General features: G+C 40.3%; 1 protein-coding gene across 1 annotated transcript in view; it reads left to right on the top strand.

Moving 5' to 3' along the window:
* Positions 1-18,793, top strand: part of LOC128693881 (condensin complex subunit 1-like) — a 115,645-nt gene extending 96,852 nt beyond the window's left edge. The window contains 4 exon segments of the mRNA XM_070080303.1: positions 3,719-3,845; positions 6,021-6,148; positions 6,499-6,638; positions 18,652-18,793. Coding sequence (XP_069936404.1) covers positions 3,719-3,845; positions 6,021-6,148; positions 6,499-6,638; positions 18,652-18,788 — 532 coding nt within the window. The 3' untranslated portion in view covers positions 18,789-18,793.
* Positions 18,794-22,631: the final 3,838 nt, after the last annotated feature.

The following is a 22,631-nucleotide window of genomic DNA, read 5'->3' as shown; positions in this document are numbered from 1 at the left end:
CCCTCTCTCTCCCCGCTCCATGAGCTTTATCAAACCTCGTCTTAAAACTGTGTATGGTTCCTGCCTCCACTACGTCATTTTCTAGGCTATTCCACTGCCTTACAACTCTATGACTGAAGAAATACTTCCTACTATCTCTCTGACTCATTTGTGTCTTCAACTTCCAATTGTGGCCTCTTGTTTCTGTGTCCCCTCCCTGGAACATCCTGTCCTTGTCCACCTTGTCTATTCCACGCAGTATTTTATATGTCGTTATCATGTCTCCCCTGACCCTCCTGTCCTCCAGTGTCGTCAGGCCGATTTCCCTTAATCTTTCTTCATAGGACATTCCCCTTAGCTCTGGAACTAACCTTGTTGCAAACCTTTGTACTTTCTCTAGTTTCTTGACGTGCTTTATCAAGTGCGGGTTCCAAACAGGTGCTGCATACTCCAGTATGGGCCTGACATACACGGTGTACAGTGTCTTGAATGATTCCTTACTAAGGTGTCGGAATGCTGTTCTCAGGTTTGCCAGGCGCCCATATGCTGCAGCAGTTATCTGATTGATGTGTGCTTCCGGAGACATGCTCGGTGTTATACTCACCCCAAGATCTTTCTCCTTGAGTGAGGTTTGCAGTCTTTGGCCACCTAGCCTATACTCTGTCTGTGGTCTTCTGTGCCCTTCCCCTATCTTCATGACTTTGCATTTGGCAGGATTAAATTCGAGAAGCCATTTGCTGGACCAGGTGTCCAGTCTGTCCAGGTCTCTTTGAAGTCCTGCCTGGTCCTCATCAGATTTAATTCTCCTCATTAACTTCACATCATCTGCAAACAGGGACACTTCTGAGTCTAACCCTTCCGTCATGTCGTTCACATATACCAAAAATAGCACTGGTCCTAGGACCGACCCCTGTGGGACCCCGCTCGTCACAGGTGCCCACTGTGATACATCATTACGTACCATGACTCGTTGTTGCCTCCCTGTCAGGTATTCTCTGATCCATTGCAGTGCCCTTCCTGTTATATGCGCCTGATGCTCTAGCTTCTGCACTAATCTCTTGTGAGGAACTGTGTCAAAGGCCTTCTTGCAGTCCAAGAAGATGCAATCAACCCACCCCTCTCTCTCTTGTCTTACTTCTGTTATTTTATCGTAAAACTCCAGAAGGTTTGTGACACAGGATTTGCCTTCCGTGAATCCGTGCTGGTTGGCATTTATACTCCTGTTCCGTTCCAGGTGCTCCACCACTCTCCTCCTGATAATCTTCTCCATAATTTTGCATACTATACACGTCAATGACACAGGTCTATAGTTTAGTGCCTCTTTTCTGTCTCCTTTTTTGAAAATGGGAACTACATTTGCCGTCTTCCATACCTCAGGTAGTTGCCCAGTTTCCAGGGATGTGTTGAAGATTGTGGTAAGTGGTACGCACAACATATCTGCTCCCTCTCTAAGGACCCATGGAGAGATGTTGTCCGGTCCCATTGCCTTTGAGGTATCGATGTCCCTTAGCAGTTTCTTCACCTCCTCCTCATCTGTATGTATGTTGTCCAACACTTGTTGGTGTATTCCTTGTTGGTGTCCCCATCTGGTCTGTCCCCCCAGAGTCCTTCCTGTCTCTACTGTAAATACTTCCTTAAATCTCGTGTTGAGCTCCTCACATACCTCTTGATCGTTTCTTGTGAGTTCTCCACCTTCTTTCCTCAGCCTTATCACCTGGTCCTTGATTGTTGTCTTCCTCCTAATGTGGCTATACAGCAGTTTCGGGGTCAGATTTGACTTTCGATGCTATGTCGTTTTCATACTGTCGCTGGGCCTCCCTCCTTATCTGCGCATACTCGTTTCTGGCTCTTCTACTAATCTCCTTGTTTTCCTGGGTCCTATGCCTCCTGTACCTTTTCCATTCTCTGTTGCACTTAGTTTTTGCCTCCCTACACCTTCGGGTAAACCAAGGACTCGTTTTGGTCTTCCTATTATTTCTGTTTCCCTTGGGAACAAAACTTTCCTCTGCCTCCTTGCACTTTGTTGCCACATATTCCATCATCTCGTTTACTGATTTTCCTACCATTTCTCTGTCCCACTGAACCTCCTGCAGGAAGTTTCTCATACCTGTGTAGTCCCCCCTTTTATAGTTTGGCCTGTCCCCTTCAGTTCCTGTTACCTTCTCCACTTGTAACTCTACTATACAGTGGACCCTCAGATAACGATGGCATCGCATAGCGATTTTTCCGATAACGATTACTTTATCGCAAAATTTTTGCCGCGATACCGATTAAAAACCCGCGATACCGATTTCGTCCGAGACGGCCCAATGTGCCTCAGCCAGCCTCCCTGTGCCGCCTGTCCCATTGTTTTCCAGCCAGCTCCTGGTAACATCCAAGCATACACTGGAATATTTCGATTATTACAGTATTTCGGTGCTGTTTCTGGAAAATATGACCATGGGCCCCAAGAAAGTTTCTAGTGCCAACCCTGTGGTAAAAAAGGGTGAGAATTAGTATGGAAATTAAGAAAGATTTTGAAGGGTTTGGGGCTAACTTCCCTGAAGAGAAAAGCCCTATGCCAGTTAGTGGAATCCATTGTGCCTACTTCAAGATTAAGGAAATAATGTGCAGAGTGGGTTGAACTGCAAGCAACTATAGATGAAAATCACCCTGACACAGCTGTTGCAAGCCGTGCTTGTGACTATTTCAATGACAATGTTATGGCCCATTTTAGGAAAGTCTTGAAGGAACGGGAGGTACAGAGCTCTATGGACAGATTTGTTGTGCGACAGAGGTCCAGTGACTCTCAAGCTGGTCCTAGTGGCATTAAAAGAAGAAGGGAAGTAACCCCAGAAAAGGACTTGCTACCTCAAGTCCTAATGGAAGGGGATTCCCCTTCTAAACAGTAAGAAGATAATGCTCTCCCCTCCTCCCATCCCATCAATCATCACCAGATCTTCAATAAAAGTAAGTGTCATGTAATTGTGCATGCCTTTTTCAGTTTGTGTGTATTAAAATTAACATTTCATGTGGTAAAAAAAAATTTTTTTCATACTTTTGGGCGTCTTGCACGGATTAATTTTATTTCCATTATTTCTTATGGGGAAAATTCATTCGCATAACGATTATTTCGCATAACGATGAGCCCTCTTGCACGGATTAAAATCGTTAACCGGGGGTCCACTGTATAGTCAAAACTCAGAACCACATGATCGCTAGCTCCAAGGGGCCTCTCGTAAGTGATGTCCTCGATGTCTGAACTGCTCAGGGTGAACACAAGATCCAGTCTTGCTGGCTCATCCTCCCCTCTCTCTCTGGTTGTGTCCCTGACATGTTGATGCATGAGGTTTTCAAGTACCACATCCATCATCTTGGCTCTCCATGTTTCGGGACCCCCATGTGTGTGTGTGTGTGTGTGTGTGTGTGTGTGTGTGTGTGTGTGTGTGTGTGTGTGTGTGTGTGTGTGTGTGTGTGTGTGTGTGTGTGTGTGTGTGTGTTTGTGTGTGTGTGTGTGTGTGTGTGTGTGTGTGTGTGTGTGTGTGTGTGAGAGAGTGAGTGAGTGAGTGCATCTGCAAAAGGTGTCTTGTATGGATCTTAGGAACTACAGCATGCTGTTTTACTTACCTAGTAATGAAAATTAATTTTTTTAAATTGTTGGTTCACAGTAAGCATTGTGTAGTAGTAGTCAGATATTGAGATTTATAAACTTTATTTTTTCCACTATAATGTATTGTAGAATTTTAAAATTGTCCTACAGGCCATTGATTTGGGCAGTGTGTTCGAATCCTGGCAAATATCCTGATCCTGAGTTACGAACAGCAGCAACTCTAGCTCTGGCAAAATTTATGATGGTTTCTTCTGATATCTGTGAAGAAAATTTGCAGGTGGGCAATTGAACCTTTGTTTTCAACTGTTTTCTTTATATTTATTTTATGAGAAATCAATTACTCTAAAATAAATATTTGCTGCATAATAAAGAATATATTTATGAAATGAGATGAATATTGTCTGTAAGGGAAAAGAAAGATATTGTAATGATTGCTTGAGAATATTAGCAAACAAAGTATAAATTGGTTTCTTGAAGACTTAGTTTTTTAATCATATTTTTGGTTATTGATCATTAACCCTTCGAGGGTCGACAGGCCCTCTCCGAGACTCGTTCTCAGGGTCGGCCAAATTTAAAAAAAAAAAATTCTTAGGAAAAGATAGAGAATCTTTTCCCGATCATAATGACACCAAAGGTATGAAATTTGATGGAAAGCTTATGGGGTATGCTCTCGTGAAGTTAACGGTCTCGGCGATGTTTACGCATTGGAGATTTTGCCCACTTTGAGCCCCATTTTTGGCCAATTCCACTTTACTAGTCGACAAAAAACATGAATATTTCGCTAGAACTCCATTTTTTCTATCGAATGAGTGCAAGAAACCACCCATTTACCAATTTCAACTATCCAGTACAGTGGTCAGATTTAGCAATTTTGCCAGTTTCACACAAATTTCAAAAGATGCCAATTTCCGAATAGGGTCCAGAATAAACAAGAAAGACATTCCTGGCACTAAAATGACATTTCCTCTGTTCATTAGTCACGTCTCAAGGCCCCTCTTACATTCTTTTGCTTTCCACTTTGAATTTTTATTCTCACAAAAAATAGAAGATTTACTGTTATGCATACTACTGCATTAGTGTAAAAAATGGTATAAATAATATTGGTGCACTTGCAAAAGAATATTAGATTCACCAGTTGATGTGTATTGGACGCTTGGCATGATTTGTTTACTTTTGAACTTTGGTAAAAATTGAACATTTCTGCTACTTTGAGCTCAATTTCAAGGTACTTTTCATTGTAAAACCAGTCAAAAATCATCTCAATTTCTGTAATATGTCTTCCATTCCATAAAATGAGACCAAGAAAACTAGAATATAACAATAAATACCATACGAAAATACAGTGCAAAGTCGCTGTTTTATTCCAAAAAAATGGTCAAAGTTTTTTTTTTTTCTCATTATGCACTGTGTGCTGCAGGATTTTCTTTATACTGTGCACACTGACCACATAGACCCATTCTTTCATATGTAGGCCTACCAGCTTTCTCCCACTAGATTTGAGGGTGCTAGAATTTAGGCGTACTTGTACGTCAAAAACCCTGGGTCGTAAGCCGTACTAGTACGGCCGAAACCCTCAAAGGGTTAAAATAAACTGCATGGTGAGGAACTTTGCCTCCCTTGCGGTAAGGTTTATTCATTATGTAAAGTAATATAAAAATCAAGTAAAATGTATTAAATATTACCTTTCTGCATTTGTTTCCACTTGAATTTATTTTTTTAATTGTTTGTAAGTTTGTCTATTTACTTGCTTAAAAGACTCAAGTCTGTGCTGATTCTTGCACCTGGACTGGTATTTTTTCCTCCTCTCTCGAGTTCCTGCCAATCCTTATTTGCATGACCTACATTGACACTCTGTTAAAACAAGAATTGAATTTAAACTCCTGTTAACATTTAAAGCTATTAAGTTTAGTGAACTCAAGTACCTTGCTTATGTTCTTGTACCATTTGCATTGGGCTCAGGAATTTTTGTGAATTGCTGTGATTGGGCTTTGTACTGCTGGGAAGAAATCATTTCTAGAAACAGCCTTCTCTGATGTAGCTCCCAGACTATATAATAGGTTACCAGTGTCTCAAGAGTCAAGTATTTGTTCATGCTTTTAAATACAAGTTAAAAGCTCATTTTTTTTCTAGAGCTTACTATCCTGATGATCGTATTAAATTTATGGTTTAGTGCGTAGACACTTGTTCTGATTTCATCCATGACAAAAAATTATCCTTGTCTAACCTGTTTATGCCCCAGAGTATTTTAAATGTCTTGCTCATATTTTCTTGTTTCTCTAGTCACAAAATCCTCTCATTTTCATGTTATTTTCTGTCTTGCTGTTTTACATGAATCACTACAAAGACCAACAACTCTTTGTCAGTTTTATAAGTTTTTCCTCAAGAAATGCTTTGTTGTAGCAATTTAACAATTTAATGTACAGTATGAGTAAATACAAATTTTACTTTGCAGCTGATATTTACTATTTTGGAGAAGTCAAAAGAAGCTGTGATTCGTGGCAACACAGTAATTGCTCTAGGAGATCTCTCCTTCAGGTTCCCCAATCAGTTAGAACCATGGATCCCACGCCTCTATGCCAGGTACAGTACATATGATTTACTAGTCAAACAGCAGTTCTCTCCATTTTAGTGGCAGCTTCCTAATCTAACCAATGTTCACCTGACTTTATACAAGAGAATTGTTTTAAAATCATATTTTTCTTTTTCTGCTGCCAGTCTTCCTTTCTAGGATGCTGTGTTTTTACTAACTGCACTTTTTTTTTTATTTCAGAGATATTGTTGTTTTCTTTCCTTATTTTTCATGAATCCTTTCTCTAGCTAGCAGAGATATGAGGCTTTTTTTTTTTTTTTTGTGAGGCTGTTTTTAATTATTAATACAAAATCACTATTTCCTAGTGAATACCAGGTACTGATTTGATTTCACTTGACAGATTAAGAGATGATTCCCCAAAAGTTCGTCAAAATACTCTAACCATCCTTACGCATCTTGTGCTGAATGACATGGTTAAAGTGAAGGGCCTAATTTCTGACATTGCTCTCTGCATTAATGATGAGGACCCTCGAATCTCAGGTATGCAGAATTTTAAAATTCATTAATGCGAACTTTGTATTTAACTTCTTATTCACTTCCTGCCAATATAAATGCTGTGAAGGCCAGAAGAGCTGTGAATAATGAGAACTTTCATAAAAGAGGAATAATGCTAATGGTGACACTATTCAAATTACTTGTTCTCTCGCCCTTAGATTATTGCTTGGTATTAACCCTTTGACTGTCGCAACCCCTAATCCTGAGGTGTCTCCTGGTGTCGCAAAAATTAAAAAAAAAAAATTATTTTTTTTCTTATGAAATGATAGAGAATCTTTTTCCGATTGTAATGACACCAAAAAAACGAAATTTGATGGAAAACTGACGGAATTATGCTCTCGCGAAGTTAGCGACCTCGGCGCTGTTTACAAATCGGCGATTTCGCCCACTTTGAGCCCTATTTTCGGCTAATTCCATTGTTCCAGTTGCCCAAACTCATAGCTATTTCTTTAGAACTCCATTTTTTCTATCGATTGAATACAAGAAACTGCCCATTTACCGATTTCAACTACCTAATAATGTGATCAGAAATTTGCAATTTGGCCAATTTCACGAAAACTAAAAAATATGACAATTTCAAAATGAGGTCCAGAATGAACAATGCAGACATTCCTGGCTCTAAAATAACATTTTCTTTGCTCATCAGTCATGTCTCCAGGCCCCTCTGATATTACTCTTGCTTTCTATTTAGAATTTTTATTCAAACAAAAAATAGAAGACTTACTATTATGCAGACTACTGCAATACTGTAATAATTGTATAAATAACATCAACCCATTCATGACTGCATATCAGAATGGCTAGTTGGACATTTATTGGACAATGGCATCATTTGTTTACTTTTGAACATTGGCAAAAATCAAACATTTTCCCTAATTTGAGCTCCATTTCTAGGTTCTTTTTATAGTAAAATCAATCAAAATCACCTCTATTTCTATAATATGTTTTCCATTCTATCAAATGAGACCAAGAAAACGAGAATACAACCATAAATACTATACGAAAATAGACCGCAAAGTCGGCATTTTAATTAAAAAAAACGGTTGGAGTTTTTTTTTTCCTCATGCACTGCGTGCTCCAGGATTTTTTTATATGGTGCACACTGACCACACAGACCCATTCTCTCACATGTGGGCCTACCAGCTTTCTCTTGCTTGATTTGAAGGCGCTAGAATTTATGAGTATATATACGTCAAACACAGTACCTCGTAAGACGTATATATATACAGCCGCGACAGTCAAACGGTTAATGGCTCTGCTCAAGGCAGGAGAGATTTCATAGCTAGAAAAGATATATAGATTGTTTACTATTCTATTATCTATTATCACACTGGCCGATTCCCACCAAGGCAGGGTGGCCCGAAAAAGAAAAACTTTCACCATCATTCACTCCATCACTGTCTTGCCAGAAGGGTGCTTTACACTACAGTTTTTAAACTGCAACATTAACACCCCTCCTTCAGAGTGCAGGCACTGTACTTCCCATCTCCAGGACTCAAGTCCGGCCTGCCGGTTTCCCTGAATCCCTTCATAAATGTTACTTTGCTCACACTCCAACAGCACGTCAAGTATTAAAAACCATTTGTCTCCATTCACTCCTATCAAACACGCTCACGCATGCCTGCTGGAAGTCCAAGCCCCTCGCACACAAAACCTCCTTTACCCCCTCCCTCCAACCTTTCCTAGGCCGACCCCTACCCCGCCTTCCTTCCACTACAGACTGATACACTCTTGAAGTCATTCTGTTTCGCTCCATTCTCTCTACATGTCCGAACCACCTCAACAACCCTTCCTCAGCCCTCTGGACAACAGTTTTGGTAATCCCGCACCTCCTCCTAACTTCCAAACTACGAATTCTCTGCATTATATTCACACCACACATTGCCCTCAGACATGACATCTCTACTGCCTCCAGCCTTCTCCTCGCTGCAACATTCATCACCCACGCTTCACACCCATATAAGAGCGTTGGTAAAACTATACTCTCATACATTCCCCTCTTTGCCTCCAAGGACAAAGTTCTTTGTCTCCACAGACTCCTAAGTGCACTACTCACTCTTTTTCTCTCATCAATTCTATGATTCACCTCATCTTTCATAGACCCATCCGCTGACACGTCCACTCCCAAATATCTGAATACGTTCACCTCCTCCATACTCTCTCCCTCCAATCTGATATCCAATCTTTCATCACCTAATCTTTTTGGTATCCTCATAACCTTACTCTTTCCTGTATTCACCTTTAATTTTCTTCTTTTGCACACCCTTCCAAATTCATCCACCAATCTCTGCAACTTCTCTTCAGAATCTCCCAAGAGCACAGTGTCATCAGCAAAGAGCAGCTGTGACAACTCCCACTTTGTGTGTGATTCTTTATCTTTTAACTCCACGCCTCTTGCCAAGACCCTCGCATTTACTTCTCTTACAACCCCATCTATAAATATATTAAACAACCACGGTGACATCACACATCCTTGTCTAAGGCCTACTTTTACTGGGAAAAAAATTCCCTCTTTCCTACATACTCTAACTTGAGCCTCACTATCCTCGTAAAAACTCTTCACTGCTTTCAGTAACCTACCTCCTACACCATACACTTGCAACATCTGCCACATTGCCCCCCTATCCACCCTGTCATATGCCTTTTCCAAATCCATAAATGCCACAAAGACCTCTTTAGCCTTATCTAAATACTGTTCACTTATATGTTTCACTGTAAACACCTGGTCCACACACACCCTACCTTTCCTAAAGCCTCCTTGTTCATCTGCTATCCTATTCTCCGTCTTACTCTTAATTCTTTCAATTATAACTCTACCATACACTTTACCAGGTATACTCAACAGACTTATCCCCCTATAATTTTTGCACTCTCTTTTATCCCCTTTGCCTTTATACAAAGGAACTATGCTAGCATAAAACTGATAAAGCACTAAGCTACTGTTAATATCTCAAAGCATATAGATTGTTTACATTGAAGCATATATGTGAACAGTATTTAGATAAAGATAGGGAAGTTTTTATTGCATTTATGGATTTAGAAAAGGCATATGATAGAGTGGATAGAGGAGCAATGTGGCAGATGTTGCAAGTATATGGAATAGGTGGTAAGTTATTAAATGCTGTAAAGAGTTTTTATGAGGATAGTGAGGCTCAGGTTAGGGTGTGTAGAAGAGAGGGAGACTACTTCCCGGTAAAAGTAGGTCTTAGACAGGGATGTGTAATGTCACCATGGTTGTTTAATATATTTATAGATGGGGTTGTAAAGGAAGTAAATGCTAGGGTGTTTGGGAGAGGGGTGGGATTAAATTATGGGGAATCAAATTCAAAATGGGAATTGACACAGTTACTTTTTGCTGATGATACTGTGCTTATGGGAGATTCTAAAGAAAAATTGCAAAGGTTAGTGGATGAGTTTGGGAATGTGTGTAAAGGTAGAAAGTTGAAAGTGAACATAGAAAAGAGTAAGGTGATGAGGGTGTCAAATGATTTAGATAAAGAAAAATTGGATATCAAATTGGGGAGGAGGAGTATGGAAGAAGTGAATGTTTTCAGATACTTGGGAGTTGACGTGTCGGCGGATGGATTTATGAAGGATGAGGTTAATCATAGAATTGATGAGGGAAAAAAGGTGAGTGGTGCGTTGAGGTATATGTGGAGTCAAAAAACGTTATCTATGGAGGCAAAGAAGGGAATGTATGAAAGTATAGTAGTACCAACACTCTTATATGGGTGTGAAGCTTGGGTGGTAAATGCAGCAGCGAGGAGACGGTTGGAGGCAGCGGAGATGTCCTGTTTAAGGGCAATGTGTGGTGTAAATATTATGCAGAAAATTCGGAGTGTGGAAATTAGGAGAAGGTGTGGAGTTAATAAAAGTATTAGTCAGAGGGCAGAAGAGGGGTTGTTGAGGTGGTTTGGTCATTTAGAGAGAATGGATCACAGTAGAATGACATGGAAAGCATATAAATCTATAGGGGAAGGAAGGCGGGGTAGGGGTCGTCCTCGAAAGGGTTGGAGAGAGGGGGTAAAGGAGGTTTTGTGGGTAAGGGGCTTGGACTTCCAGCAAGCGTGCGTGAGCGTGTTAGATAGGAGTGAATGGAGACGAATGGTACTTGGGACCTGACGATCTGTTGGAGTGTGAGCAGGGTAATATTTAGTGAAGGGATTCAGGGAAACCGGTTATTTTCATATAGTCGGACTTGAGTCCTGGAAATGGGAAGTACAATGCCTGCACTTTAAAGGAGGGGTTTGGGATATTGGCAGTTTGGAGGGATATGTTGTGTATCTTTATATGTTTAAGCTTCTAGACTGTTGTATTCTGAGCACCTCTGCAAAAACAGTGATAATGTGCGAGTGTGGTGAAAGTGTTGAATGATGATGAAAGTATTTTCTTTTTGGGGATTTTCTTTCTTTTTTGGGTCACCCTGCCTCGGTGGGAGACGGCCGACTTGTTGAAAAAAAAAAAAAATAAAAATAAAAAGCTATCATTGATGCTTATAAATGGTGTAGTCTGGTCAAACTTTATTTGTAGATTCAGTGAGTAATATTAGATATTCTTCTGTCCTCTCATGTTCTTATCACATAGTTACCTCAAATATTTGTAAGGATTCAAGATTGAAGACTGGAAATGTTCTCTGTGGATCTGGGTCATATTCTGATATTGTAATGTTTATATTTAATAATTTTTTTAAGACTGCATATTTTGCTCTGAATTATTAAAGAACTGGTCTCAAATATTTGTAAAGATTCAAAATTGGAACTGTTCTCCATGTTTCTGGCTTTTATTCTGATATTGCAATGTTTATATTAATGTTTGTTTGTATTGGCAGTTTGGAGGGATATGTTGTGTATCTTTATATGTATATACTTCTAAACTGTTGTATTCTGAGCACCTCTACAAAAACAGTGATAATGTGTGAGTGTGGTGAAAGTGTTGAATGATGATGAAAGTATTTTCTTTTTGGGGATTTTCTTTCTTTTTTGGGTCACCCTGCCTCGGTGGGAGACGGCCGACTTGTTGAAAAAAAAAAAAAAAAAAAAAATATAGATTGTACTTTGGAGTGAGGAAGAGATACCTGATAGCATGTATACATGGAAGTCTAAAGGGCCTAGTGCCAAATCTACACATTACCATAACATACTAGAGTAAGAGGTATGATAGGAAATACAAAATAGACCCAGTAGAAAGCAGGGGTTCCATAGGCACAATAAGAGAATAATGTCAAAATTCATGGCTCAGACTATTTGATCTGTTTTTCTTTTTTCTTTTTTTTTTCAACAAGTTGGCCATCTCCCACCAAGGCAGGGTGACCCAAAAAGAGAGAAAATCCCCAAAAAGAAAATACTTTCATCATCATTCAACAATTTCACTTCACTTGTACATAATCACTCTCTTTGCAGAGGCGCTGAGATACAATAGTTTAGAAGTCCCTCCGAACTGTCAATATCCCAGACCCCTCCTTTAAAGTGCAGGCATTGTACTTCCCACTTCCAGGACTCAAGTCCAGCTAAATCTATAACAACCGGTTTCCCTGAATCCCTTCACTAAATATTACCCTGTTCACCCTTCAACAGTGCGTCAAGTCCCAAAAACCATTTGTTGCCATTTACTCCTATCTGACACGCTCACACACACTTGCTGGAAGTCCAAGCCCCTCGCCCACAAACCCTCCTTTACCCCCTCCCTCCAACCTTTTTGAGGATGACCCCTACCCCTCCTTCCTTCCCCTGCAGATTTATACTCTCTCCAAATCATTCTACTTTGATCCATTCTCTCTAAATGACCAAGCCACCTCAACAACTCCTCTTCAGCCCTCTGACTAATACTTTTAGTAACTCCACGCCTCCTCCTAATTTCCACACTCCGAATTCTCTGCATAATATTTACACCACACATTGCTTTTAGACAGGACATCTCCACTGCCTCTAGCTGCCTCCTCACTGCAGCATTTACAACCCAAGCTTCACACCCATATAAGAGTGGTGGTACCACTGTACTTTCATACATTTCCTTCTTTGCCTCCATAGATAATGTTTTTGTCTCCAAACATACCTCGACACACCACTCACCTTTTTTCATTCATCAATTCTGTGGTTGTAATAAAGTTGGTAGAATTACCGACAATATGTAAAGTAAAAGGACACAAGTGCAACTAATGCGACATTTATTGTGGCAACGTTTCGCTCTCCAGGAGCTTTATCAAGCCATTACAAACAATACATGGACACAGAGGGTATATAAAGGCTCAGAGTGAGGTGCAATACTAGTGAGGTACCATTTCGATGTTCACTAGTGGTGGTGGTAGTAGTAGTAGTAGTAGTAGTAGTAACAAAAATAATATAATATGGAAGAGCAATTAATTTGTACATGAGTAAAAGGACATAAAAGCTATTACTTGGGTAACATAAAAATAGGTTGGACAAATATAGACTGGAAAGAGGCAGGTTTTTTCAGTGTTCACTCTCTGTAATGTGCTTTGTGTAGTATAACAGGAGAGACTATGTGATGGCAGGATTTACTGTTTTCAGGAGGATTCTTGCTAAGACTTCGGAGATGGTGAAGCTGCCGTTGTTTTGTTTAATTGTATTCGAAACAGCGATCAGTGCTGAATCAAGGCACTTGCGTCTGCGGAAATTAGTTTCTTTGATCACTAATTGGGCGTCTCTGAATTTCATGAGATGATTGGTGGAATTTCGGTGTTGTACACAGGCATTGTTTAAGTTGTCGTTCCTACGTGCGTAAATGTGTTCATTGAGGCGGGTGTAGAGGTTTCTTGCTGTTTCACCTACGTAGATCTTGTCACAGCCTCCACAGGGTATAGTGTAAACTCCTGCATTGACTGGTTCGTGGTGCTTGGGTTTTGTCCTGGTTAGATCCTTTATTGAAGTGGTAGAAGCGATGGCGACTCTGGTGTTAGCTTGTGAAAGTACTTTTGAGACGTTTAGTGCAACCTGGCTGTTGGGAAGAATTATAACTTTGTTGGGAGCGGTGTTGATGCGTGGAGAATTGATGATCTAAAGAGCTCTTTTCTTGCAGTCTTTGATGAAAAAAGAATAAAATTGTAACTCAGTGAATGTTTTCGCTCCTGGAGAGCGAAACGTTGCCACAATAAATGTCGCATTAGTTGCACTTGTGTCCTTTTACTTTACATATTGTCGGTAATTCTACCAACTTTATTACAATCTGTCGGACACTGCAACATAATGGACATTTCATGCAGACGTTATTTGGACACACTTCTTCGTGCTCACAGCTATCGCAACAGACACAACTTCCTACAAGATTGCCTGGCAGAGAAGGTGATCCCTAAGTCTACTCCTGCACAACTCTCCAACTCCAAGCACCCCTTCTCTCCAGCTACCCAAGCTTACTTAACTGAATGTGCCGAAGAACTTTCTAACATCGCTAAGGAAACCTTTGAAACTGCAAGGATTATGAGGGCCAATCTTCAGATTGACCAACACACTGCTGAGCATATTCTCAGCACAGTCACCACAGCTAACCTCCAACAGAAGATCAAACTCAATCGCAAACTTCAGTACCTCTGCACTAACAGTCGATGGAAGGAAATGGGACGCGAATCCCTGATAAACAACTTATCGTCACGCACCTTAACCGACTACGAGAAACAAGCACTGAGTCTGGGACTCAAATTTACCACCAACATACGCAAACCTAACTATCAACTCAATCTTGTTACCAGGAACCATAGACACAGTGACAGCAACTTCCAGAAGGGTTATATACAGGGCCTTCTCACTGCAGCTTTATGTGAACCTTCTTCTTCTAATCTTCCTAGAAGATACATCACTGCCCTTAAGGACCTCGCCAACGACCCCAACATTATCGTCACCACTGCCGACAAAGGAGGTGGAGTCGTCGTACTCAACACAAGTGACTACAACACTAAAATGATGGACCTTTTGAATGATCAATCTACATACGAACCCATCAGCACTCAACAGTGGGAGACGCTCACCAAAGACTTTCTATACAAATCCAGACAAATACTCAAATGCACTAGAGAAGGGAAGAAACTTCTGTACTTGTTACCAAGCAACCCTAAACCAGCACACATGTATGGTTTACCCAAGACCCATAAACACAATATTCCTCTCAGACCAATGACGTCAGGAATAGGCAGTGCTCCACACAAACTAGCCGGAGTTCTTGCCAAACATCTTTCCTGCCTTCTGGGGACCATCAGCCCCGCTCATCTTAAACACTCAGGCGACCTTCTCAACCGCATCCGTAACCTCTCCATCCGTAACAAGAAACTAAGCAGTTTGGATGTGACTTCCCTCTTCACAAGAGTACCTACCAAAAAAGCCATCGAGGTTCTACGACGTAAAGTCAACCAGGACCTTAATCTTCCTTTACCTCCCGGAGATTTTGTGAACTCTGTGTTAATTTCAACTGTTTTTCTTTCAATAACAAGCTCTACAAACAAACCTACGGCATGGGAATGGGATCCCCAATAAGTGCCGTCCTAGCCAACTTATACATGGAACACCTAGAGTCCGAACACTTCGCCAACATCATCCCTTCAAGCGTCACTTGGTTACGTTACGTGGACGATGTCCTCGTAATAACTCCAAAACGTTTTGATGTACGGGATCTTCAGGCAAGGCTCAACGCAGTTGAACCAGCGATTTAGTTTACACTGGAAGAAGAGTCCAATGACAAGCTACCTTTCCTCGACGTCCTCATTCACAAAGTAGACAACAACCTTAGTTTTCAAGTTTATCGGAAACCCACCAATAAAAATGATCTCACACACTTCTATTCCGGTCAAGATACCAAGACCAAAAGAGGCATCATCATCGGGTTTTTCCTAAGAGCATACCGAATTTGTAGTCCTGAGTTTCTTGACGAGGAATGCACTTACATTCACCAAACATTCACTGAGTTACAATTTCCTTCTTTTTTCATCAAAGACTGCAAGAAAAGAGCTCTTCAGATCATCAATTCTCCACGCATCAACACCGCTCCCAACAAAGTTATAATTCTTCCCAACAGCCAGGTTGCACTAAACGTCTCAAAAGTACTTTCACAAGCTAACACCAGAGTCGCCATCGCTTCTACCACTTCAATAAAGGATCTAACCAGGACAAAACCCAAGCACCACGAACCAGTCAATGCAGGAGTTTACACTATACCCTGTGGAGGCTGTGACAAGATCTACGTAGGTGAAACAGCAAGAAACCTCTACACCCGCCTCAATGAACACATTTACGCATGTAGGAACGACAACTTAAACAACGCCTGTGTACAACACTGAAATTCCACCAATCATCTCATGAAATTCAGAGACGCCCAATTAGTGATCAAAGAAACTAATTTCCGCAGACGCAAGTGCCTTGAATCAGCACTGATCGCTGTTTCGAATACAATTAAACAAAACAACGGCAGCTTCACCATCTCCGAAGTCTTAGCAAGAATCCTCCTGAAAACAGTAAATCCTGCCATCACATAGTCTCTCCTGTTATACTACACAAAGCACATTACAGAGAGTGAACACTGAAAAAACCTGCCTCTTTCCAGTCTATATTTGTCCAACCTATTTTTATGTTACCCAAGTAATAGCTTTTATGTCCTTTTACTCATGTACTAATTAATTGCTCTTCCATATTATATTATTTTTGTTACTACTACTACTACTACTACTACCACCACTAGTGAACATCGAAATGGTACCTCACTAGTATTGCACCTCACTCTGAGCCTTTATATACCCTCTGTGTCCATGTATTGTTTGTAATGGCTTGATAAAGCTCCTGGAGAGCGAAACGTTGCCACAATAAATGTCGCATTAGTTGCACTTGTGTCCTTTTACTTTACAATTCTGTGGTTACCCTCATCCTTCATAAACCCATCCCCTGACAGCGGATGGGTTTATGTGATATCCAATTTTTCTTTATCTAAATCACTTGATACCCTCATCACCTTACTCTTATCTACGTTCACTTTCAACTTTCTGCCTTTACACACCCTCCCAAACTTGTTCACTAACCTTTGCAACTTTACTTTAGAATCTGTTACCAGCAGATATAAGAAAAACTGCCAGAGGCAATTAGTTCACTACCTCTGCAAAGTGCCAGATCTACCTGGATGGCTATGAGGGTCATTGGGCTGCTGACAGTAACAAGCTGGTTGAACAGGTGCTTGAGAAAAAAAAAAAACAAAGCCTGGCCCTAGGCTGGGTTGCAAGGGTAGAAAAAAATTGAAACCAATCACAGGTGTATAACTCAAAGGTGGAAACATTCACAGTTGTTTACTCCCTAGCTAATTGTGTAGGAGACAAACATCACAAACTAATGTTGAGCTATCAAATTTCAAAGTCTTCCCACACTTGAATTTGGGCACTAGATTTACTATATTTCACATTATTTCTGGATTGACAATTTCCCAGTAAAAGTAGGCCTTAGACAAGGATGTGTGATGTCACCCTTGTTGTTTAATATATTTATAGATGGGGTTGTAAGATAAGTAAATGCGAGGGTCTTGGCAAGAGGCGTGGAGTTAAAAGATAAAGAATCACACATAAAGTGAGAGTTGTCACAGTTGCTCTTTGCTGATGACACTGTGCTCTTGGGAGATTCTGAAGAGAAGTTGCAGAGGTTGGTGGATGAATTTAGTAGGGTATGTAAAAGAAGAAAATTAAGTGAATACAGGAAAGAGTAAGGTTATGAGGATAAAAAGATTAGGTGATGAAAGATTGGATATCAGATTGGAGGGAGAGAGTATGGAGGAGGTGAATGTATTCAGATATTTGGGAGTGGACGTGTCAGCGGATGGCTCTATGAAAGATGAGGTGAATCATAGAACTGATGAGGGGAAAAGGGTGAGTGGTGCACTTAGGAGTCTGTGGAGACAAAGAACTTTGTCCTTGGAGGCAAAGAGGGGAATGTATGAGAGTATAGTTTTACCAACGCTCTTATATGGGTGTGAAGCACGGGTGATGAATGTTGCAGCGAGGAGGAGGCTGGAGGCAGTGGAGATGTCGTGTCTGAGGGCAATGTGTGGTGTGAATATAATGCAGAAAATTCGTAGTTTGGAAGTTAGGAGGAGGTGCGGGATTGCCAAAACTGTTGTCCAGAGGGCTGAGGAAGGGTTGTTGAGGTGGTTCGGACATGTAGAGAGAATGGAGCGAAACAGAATGACTTCAAGAGTGTATCAGTCTGTAGTGGAAGGAAGGCGGGGTAGGGGTTGGCCTAGGAAAGGTTGGAGGGAGGGGGTAAAGGAGGTTTTGTGTGCGAGGGGCTTGGACTTCCAGCAGGCATGCGTGAGCGTGTTTGATGGGAGTGAATGGAGACAAATGGTTTTTAATACTTGACGTGCTGTTGGAGTGTGAGCAAAGTAACATTTATGAAGGGATTCAGGGAAACCGGCAGGCCGGACTCGAGTCCTGGAGATGGGAAGTACAGTGCCTGCACTCTGAAGGAGGGGTGTTAATGTTGCAGTTTAAAAACTGTAGTGTAAAGAACCCTTCTGGCAAGACAGTGATGGAGTGAATGATGGTGAAAGTTTTTCTTTTTTGGGCCACCCTGCCTTGGTGGGAATTGGCCAGTGTGCTAATAAAAAAAAAAAAAAATTTACTGATCATGAAATGGTAAATTTGAGGAAATATATTTTAACAGTTAGCATTTTATTTAGTTAGGGGTCTGTGTACATATTTGCTTGATTTTTTGTTTTTATAATTTATTTTATTAATACAGTGGACCCCCGCTTAACGATCACCTCCCAATGCGACCAATTGTGTAAGTGTATTTATGTAAGTGCGTTTGTACATGTGTGTTTGGGGGTCTGAAATGGACTAATCTACTTCACAATATTCCTTATGGGAACAAATTCGGTCAGTACTGGCACCTGAACATACTTCTGGAATGAAAAAATATCGTTAACCGGGGGTCTACTGTATTTTGTAAAAATAACTTGCTTGAATTGCCTTTATCATTTATTCTCAATGTCTCTTTTTTTCATTCAATTTATTTTACAGGTCTTGCAAACCTGTTCTTTAATGAACTTGCAAGGAAAGGTAATGCTCTATACAATGTGTTGCCTGACATGATATCTCGCCTTTCTGACACCGAGCTTGGAATTGAAGAGCAGCACTTCAGGACAATCATTGGGTAAAAATTTCCTTTTACCTCAAAATATTTTAGTTTTTAGGACCTGATGAGCTGTTAGAGAGAGAGAGAGATAGTTAGAATCATTTATTTATTTATTTTATTTATTTTATATATAAAATATTACCTTGCTCACACTCCAACAGCTCGTCAGGTCCGAAAAACCCATTTGTCTCCACTCTACCTAACACATACACACTCACACAGACACGCACGCACGCGCACCTGTATATCAAAGCTCCTTCACAAAACCTCCTTTATCCCCTCTCTCCATCCTTTCCAAGGACAACCCCTACCCTGCCTTCCATCCTGTTTTGCTCCATCCTCTGTAAATGATCAGTCTACCTCAACAGCCTCTCCTCAGCCCTCTGAATAACACATTTAGTAACTCCGCACCTCCTCCTAATCTTGAAACTACAAATTCTGTGCATAATATTTACACTACACATTGCTCTCAGACATGACATCTCTACTGCCTCCAAGCTCCTCCTCCTCCTCCCTGCAACATTCACAACCCATGCTTTACACCCATATAAGAGTGTTGGTACCACCATACATTCATATATTTCCCTTTTTGTCTCCATGGAAAAGGTGCTTTGTTTCCACAAATACCTCAGTTCACCACCCACTTTTTCCCTCATACATTATATGGTTTGCCTCATCTTTTGTTGACCTGTCTGCATATAAATCCACTCCCAGATATGTGAACACTTTCACTTCCTCCATATTCTCTTCCTCCATTCTGATATAAATTTTTTCATTGCCTTAATTTTTTGTTATTCTCATCACCTTGCTCTTTCCAATGTTCACATTTAATTTCTGAGTTTTACATACCTTTCCAAATTCATCCACCAGCCTTTACTACACCAGAATCTCCCAAAAGCACTCTCTCTTCAACAAAAAGCAACTGTTGGAACTCCCACTACTTGAAATCACTTCTCTCTTCATCAACATTTAATTAACATCTCAAAATATTCCTTCCATCTTCCCAATATCTCCACCTCCCCATCTAATAATTCCCTTTAAAAAAAAAAAAAAAACCATACCATGGGTGGGGATAGAACTGTTAAATCTATTCATTCCCTTTTTTTTTCTTATTTTCAGCAAAAAAAAATGACAATACCTTATCCACACTCATTTGCTTTCCTCACCACTCATTTACTCTCCATATACTTAGTCCTCCTTATATCACTTCTACTTTGTAAAAGCTCTCATATTCTGTTTTTATTCTCCCTCATTATTCTACCAATCGCTCCTCTTCCCTTGTGCACCCATTCTCCTATATCCACAGGCTTACATTACACAGTCTAACACTGCATTCTTCAATTTTCTCCATACCTCTCTGACCTCATTACTTATACCTACCCTAACTTCCTCTTCCTTTTACTTAACCCTTTGACTGTTTCGGCCATACACGTACGTATATACATCTTACGAGCCAGTGTTTCGGACGTATATATACTCTCAAATTCTAGCTGCTTCAAATCAAGCGGGAGAAAGCTGGTAGGCCCACATGTGAGAGAATGGGTCTGTGTGGTCAGTGTGTGCTGTATACAAAAAAATCCTGCAGCATGCTGTGCATAATGAGGGAAAAAAAAACTTCGACTGGATTTAAACGCAGACTTTGAGGTGTATTTTCCTATAGTATTTATTGATGTATTCTGGTTTTCTTGATCTCATTTGATAGAATGGAAAACATATTACAGAAATAGAGGTGATTTTGATTAGTTTCACGATGAAAACGACCTTGAAATTGAGCTCAAAATAGCAGAAATGTTCGATTTTTGCCAATATTCAGTAGTAAACAAATCACGCCACACATCCAGTACACATCAACTGGTGAGTCTAATATTCTTTCACAAGTGCACTAATATTATTTATACCATTTTTACAATAATGAGTCTTCATAACAGTAAATCTTCTATTTTATGTGTGAATAAAAAATCAAAATAGAAAGCAAGAGTAATATAAGAGGGGCCTAGAGACGTGACTAATGAACAGAGAAGATGTTATTTTAGTGTCAGGAATGTCTGCATTGTTTATTTTGGACCCTATTTTGAATTTGACATCTTGTTTAATTTGTGTGAAATTGGCCAAATTGCCAATTTCTGACCGCTTTATTGGGTAGTTGAAATCAGTAAATGGCCAGCTTCTTGTACTCAGTCGATAGAACAAATGGAGTTCTAAAGAAATAGCCATGAGTTTTGTCAACTGGAACAATGGAATTGACCGAAAATAGGGCTCAAATTCGGCAAAACCGCCAATGCATAACTATCGCTAACTTTGTGCGAGCGTAATTCCGTAAGATTTCCATCAAATTTCGTACTTTTGGTGTCATTAGCATCGGGAAAAAATTCTCTCATTTCATAAGTTTTTTTTTTTATTTTATTTTTTTTTTTTTTTTAATATTCAAAAAATTTGTGACATAGAATGACAGTTTCAGAAATGGGCTTGCAACAGTCAGAGGGTTAAAAGCTTTCACTTCTCTCTTAATAACTGATGACATCCTACTTGTAACCCATCTACCTCTTACTTTCACTGTAGCTACATCTAAATAATTTGATATATCTGTTGCCCCACTAAAAACGTGTACATGCAGAGTCTACCAATCAACCTTTTACCTACTAATAAATAGTCAAACTGCTGTCATTAGGCCCTATATCATATCTCATGTACTTAGAAATTTTTCTTAAAGTACATATTACCTATGACTAAACCTCCTTCCTCCTGTGCAAAGTTCATTTAAAAGCACCCCCATTATCACATACTCCTGGCACTCCAAATTTACCTACTATGCCCTCTATAATAGTTAGCATTTATGTTCTCCACAATTACTTTTTCACTTGGTTCAAACCTCTCTAAATTCTTGCTTAACATTTTCCAAAATCAGTCTCTCTCTCTCTCTCTCTCTCTCTCTCTCTCTCTCTCTCTCTCTCTATCTCTCTCTTTCTCTCTCTCTCTCTCTCTTTCTCTCTTTCTCTCTTTCTCTCTTTCTCTCTTTCTCTTTTTTTTTTTTTTTTTTTTTTTTTTTTTTTTTTTTTTTTTTTTTTACACATGGTTTGACAAGGTTAAGGATCCTAGCTTTATTGACAAGCTATTTACAGGTTAAGGATTCCTAACTTTATTGACAAGCTAAGAGCTGTTACCTACATCAGCTCATTTGAAAGCATTTTTATTGTTATGAGACATACAAGTAGGGAACAGGATGAAGTTGGAGCCATCTGTGGGCCAGCATTTTCATTTGATCAACTGACGTTATCTCGTTGACATCATTATGCTGTACGAATGTGTTCCATACTCGAGTCATCCTGGGTATGTATGATCTCAGATGGAGTGATGTTCTGGAGAAGGGTACAGCCAGAGTGAAGTTGCTGCTTTCTGCCCGTCTTGTGGCATAAAAGCTTGTTTCACGCTGTCCTCGAAGTGGATCCAAGTGTGGTATTTTGACAATATTGGCCTTGTACATAACAGTAAGGCCACCCACATCCCTCCTATGTTGAAGGCTCTGCTGAAATGACAGATCTATCCAGGATGGGTCCAGGCGAGAGATGAGACGTCTTGCTCTGTTCTCTACTCTGTCAAGCAGTCGCAGATGAGAGGGGGGGCAGGCAAACCAAGAAAGTGGAGCATACTCAAGGTGTGAGCGTACTTGTGCCTCGTACAGGATCTTGCAACCCCTACTGTCAAGCAGATGCGAGATACGGCGAAGTGCTGTAAGCTTCCTGGCTGCCTTGTTTGCAAGATTTACAACATGGTTCTTCATGGTTAGTTTGGAGTCAAATTTCACCCCAAGGATATCAACTTCTTCTCCAGGTGCCAACATCGTCCCATTCATCCTTACTACTGCACC

Source organism: Cherax quadricarinatus, unplaced genomic scaffold (genome assembly GCF_038502225.1).
Source record: "Cherax quadricarinatus isolate ZL_2023a unplaced genomic scaffold, ASM3850222v1 Contig294, whole genome shotgun sequence".
Classification (NCBI taxonomy): domain Eukaryota; kingdom Metazoa; phylum Arthropoda; class Malacostraca; order Decapoda; family Parastacidae; genus Cherax; species Cherax quadricarinatus.
The sequence above is the reverse complement of the archived record's forward strand: the minus strand, read 5'-3'. Positions and strand labels throughout refer to the sequence as shown.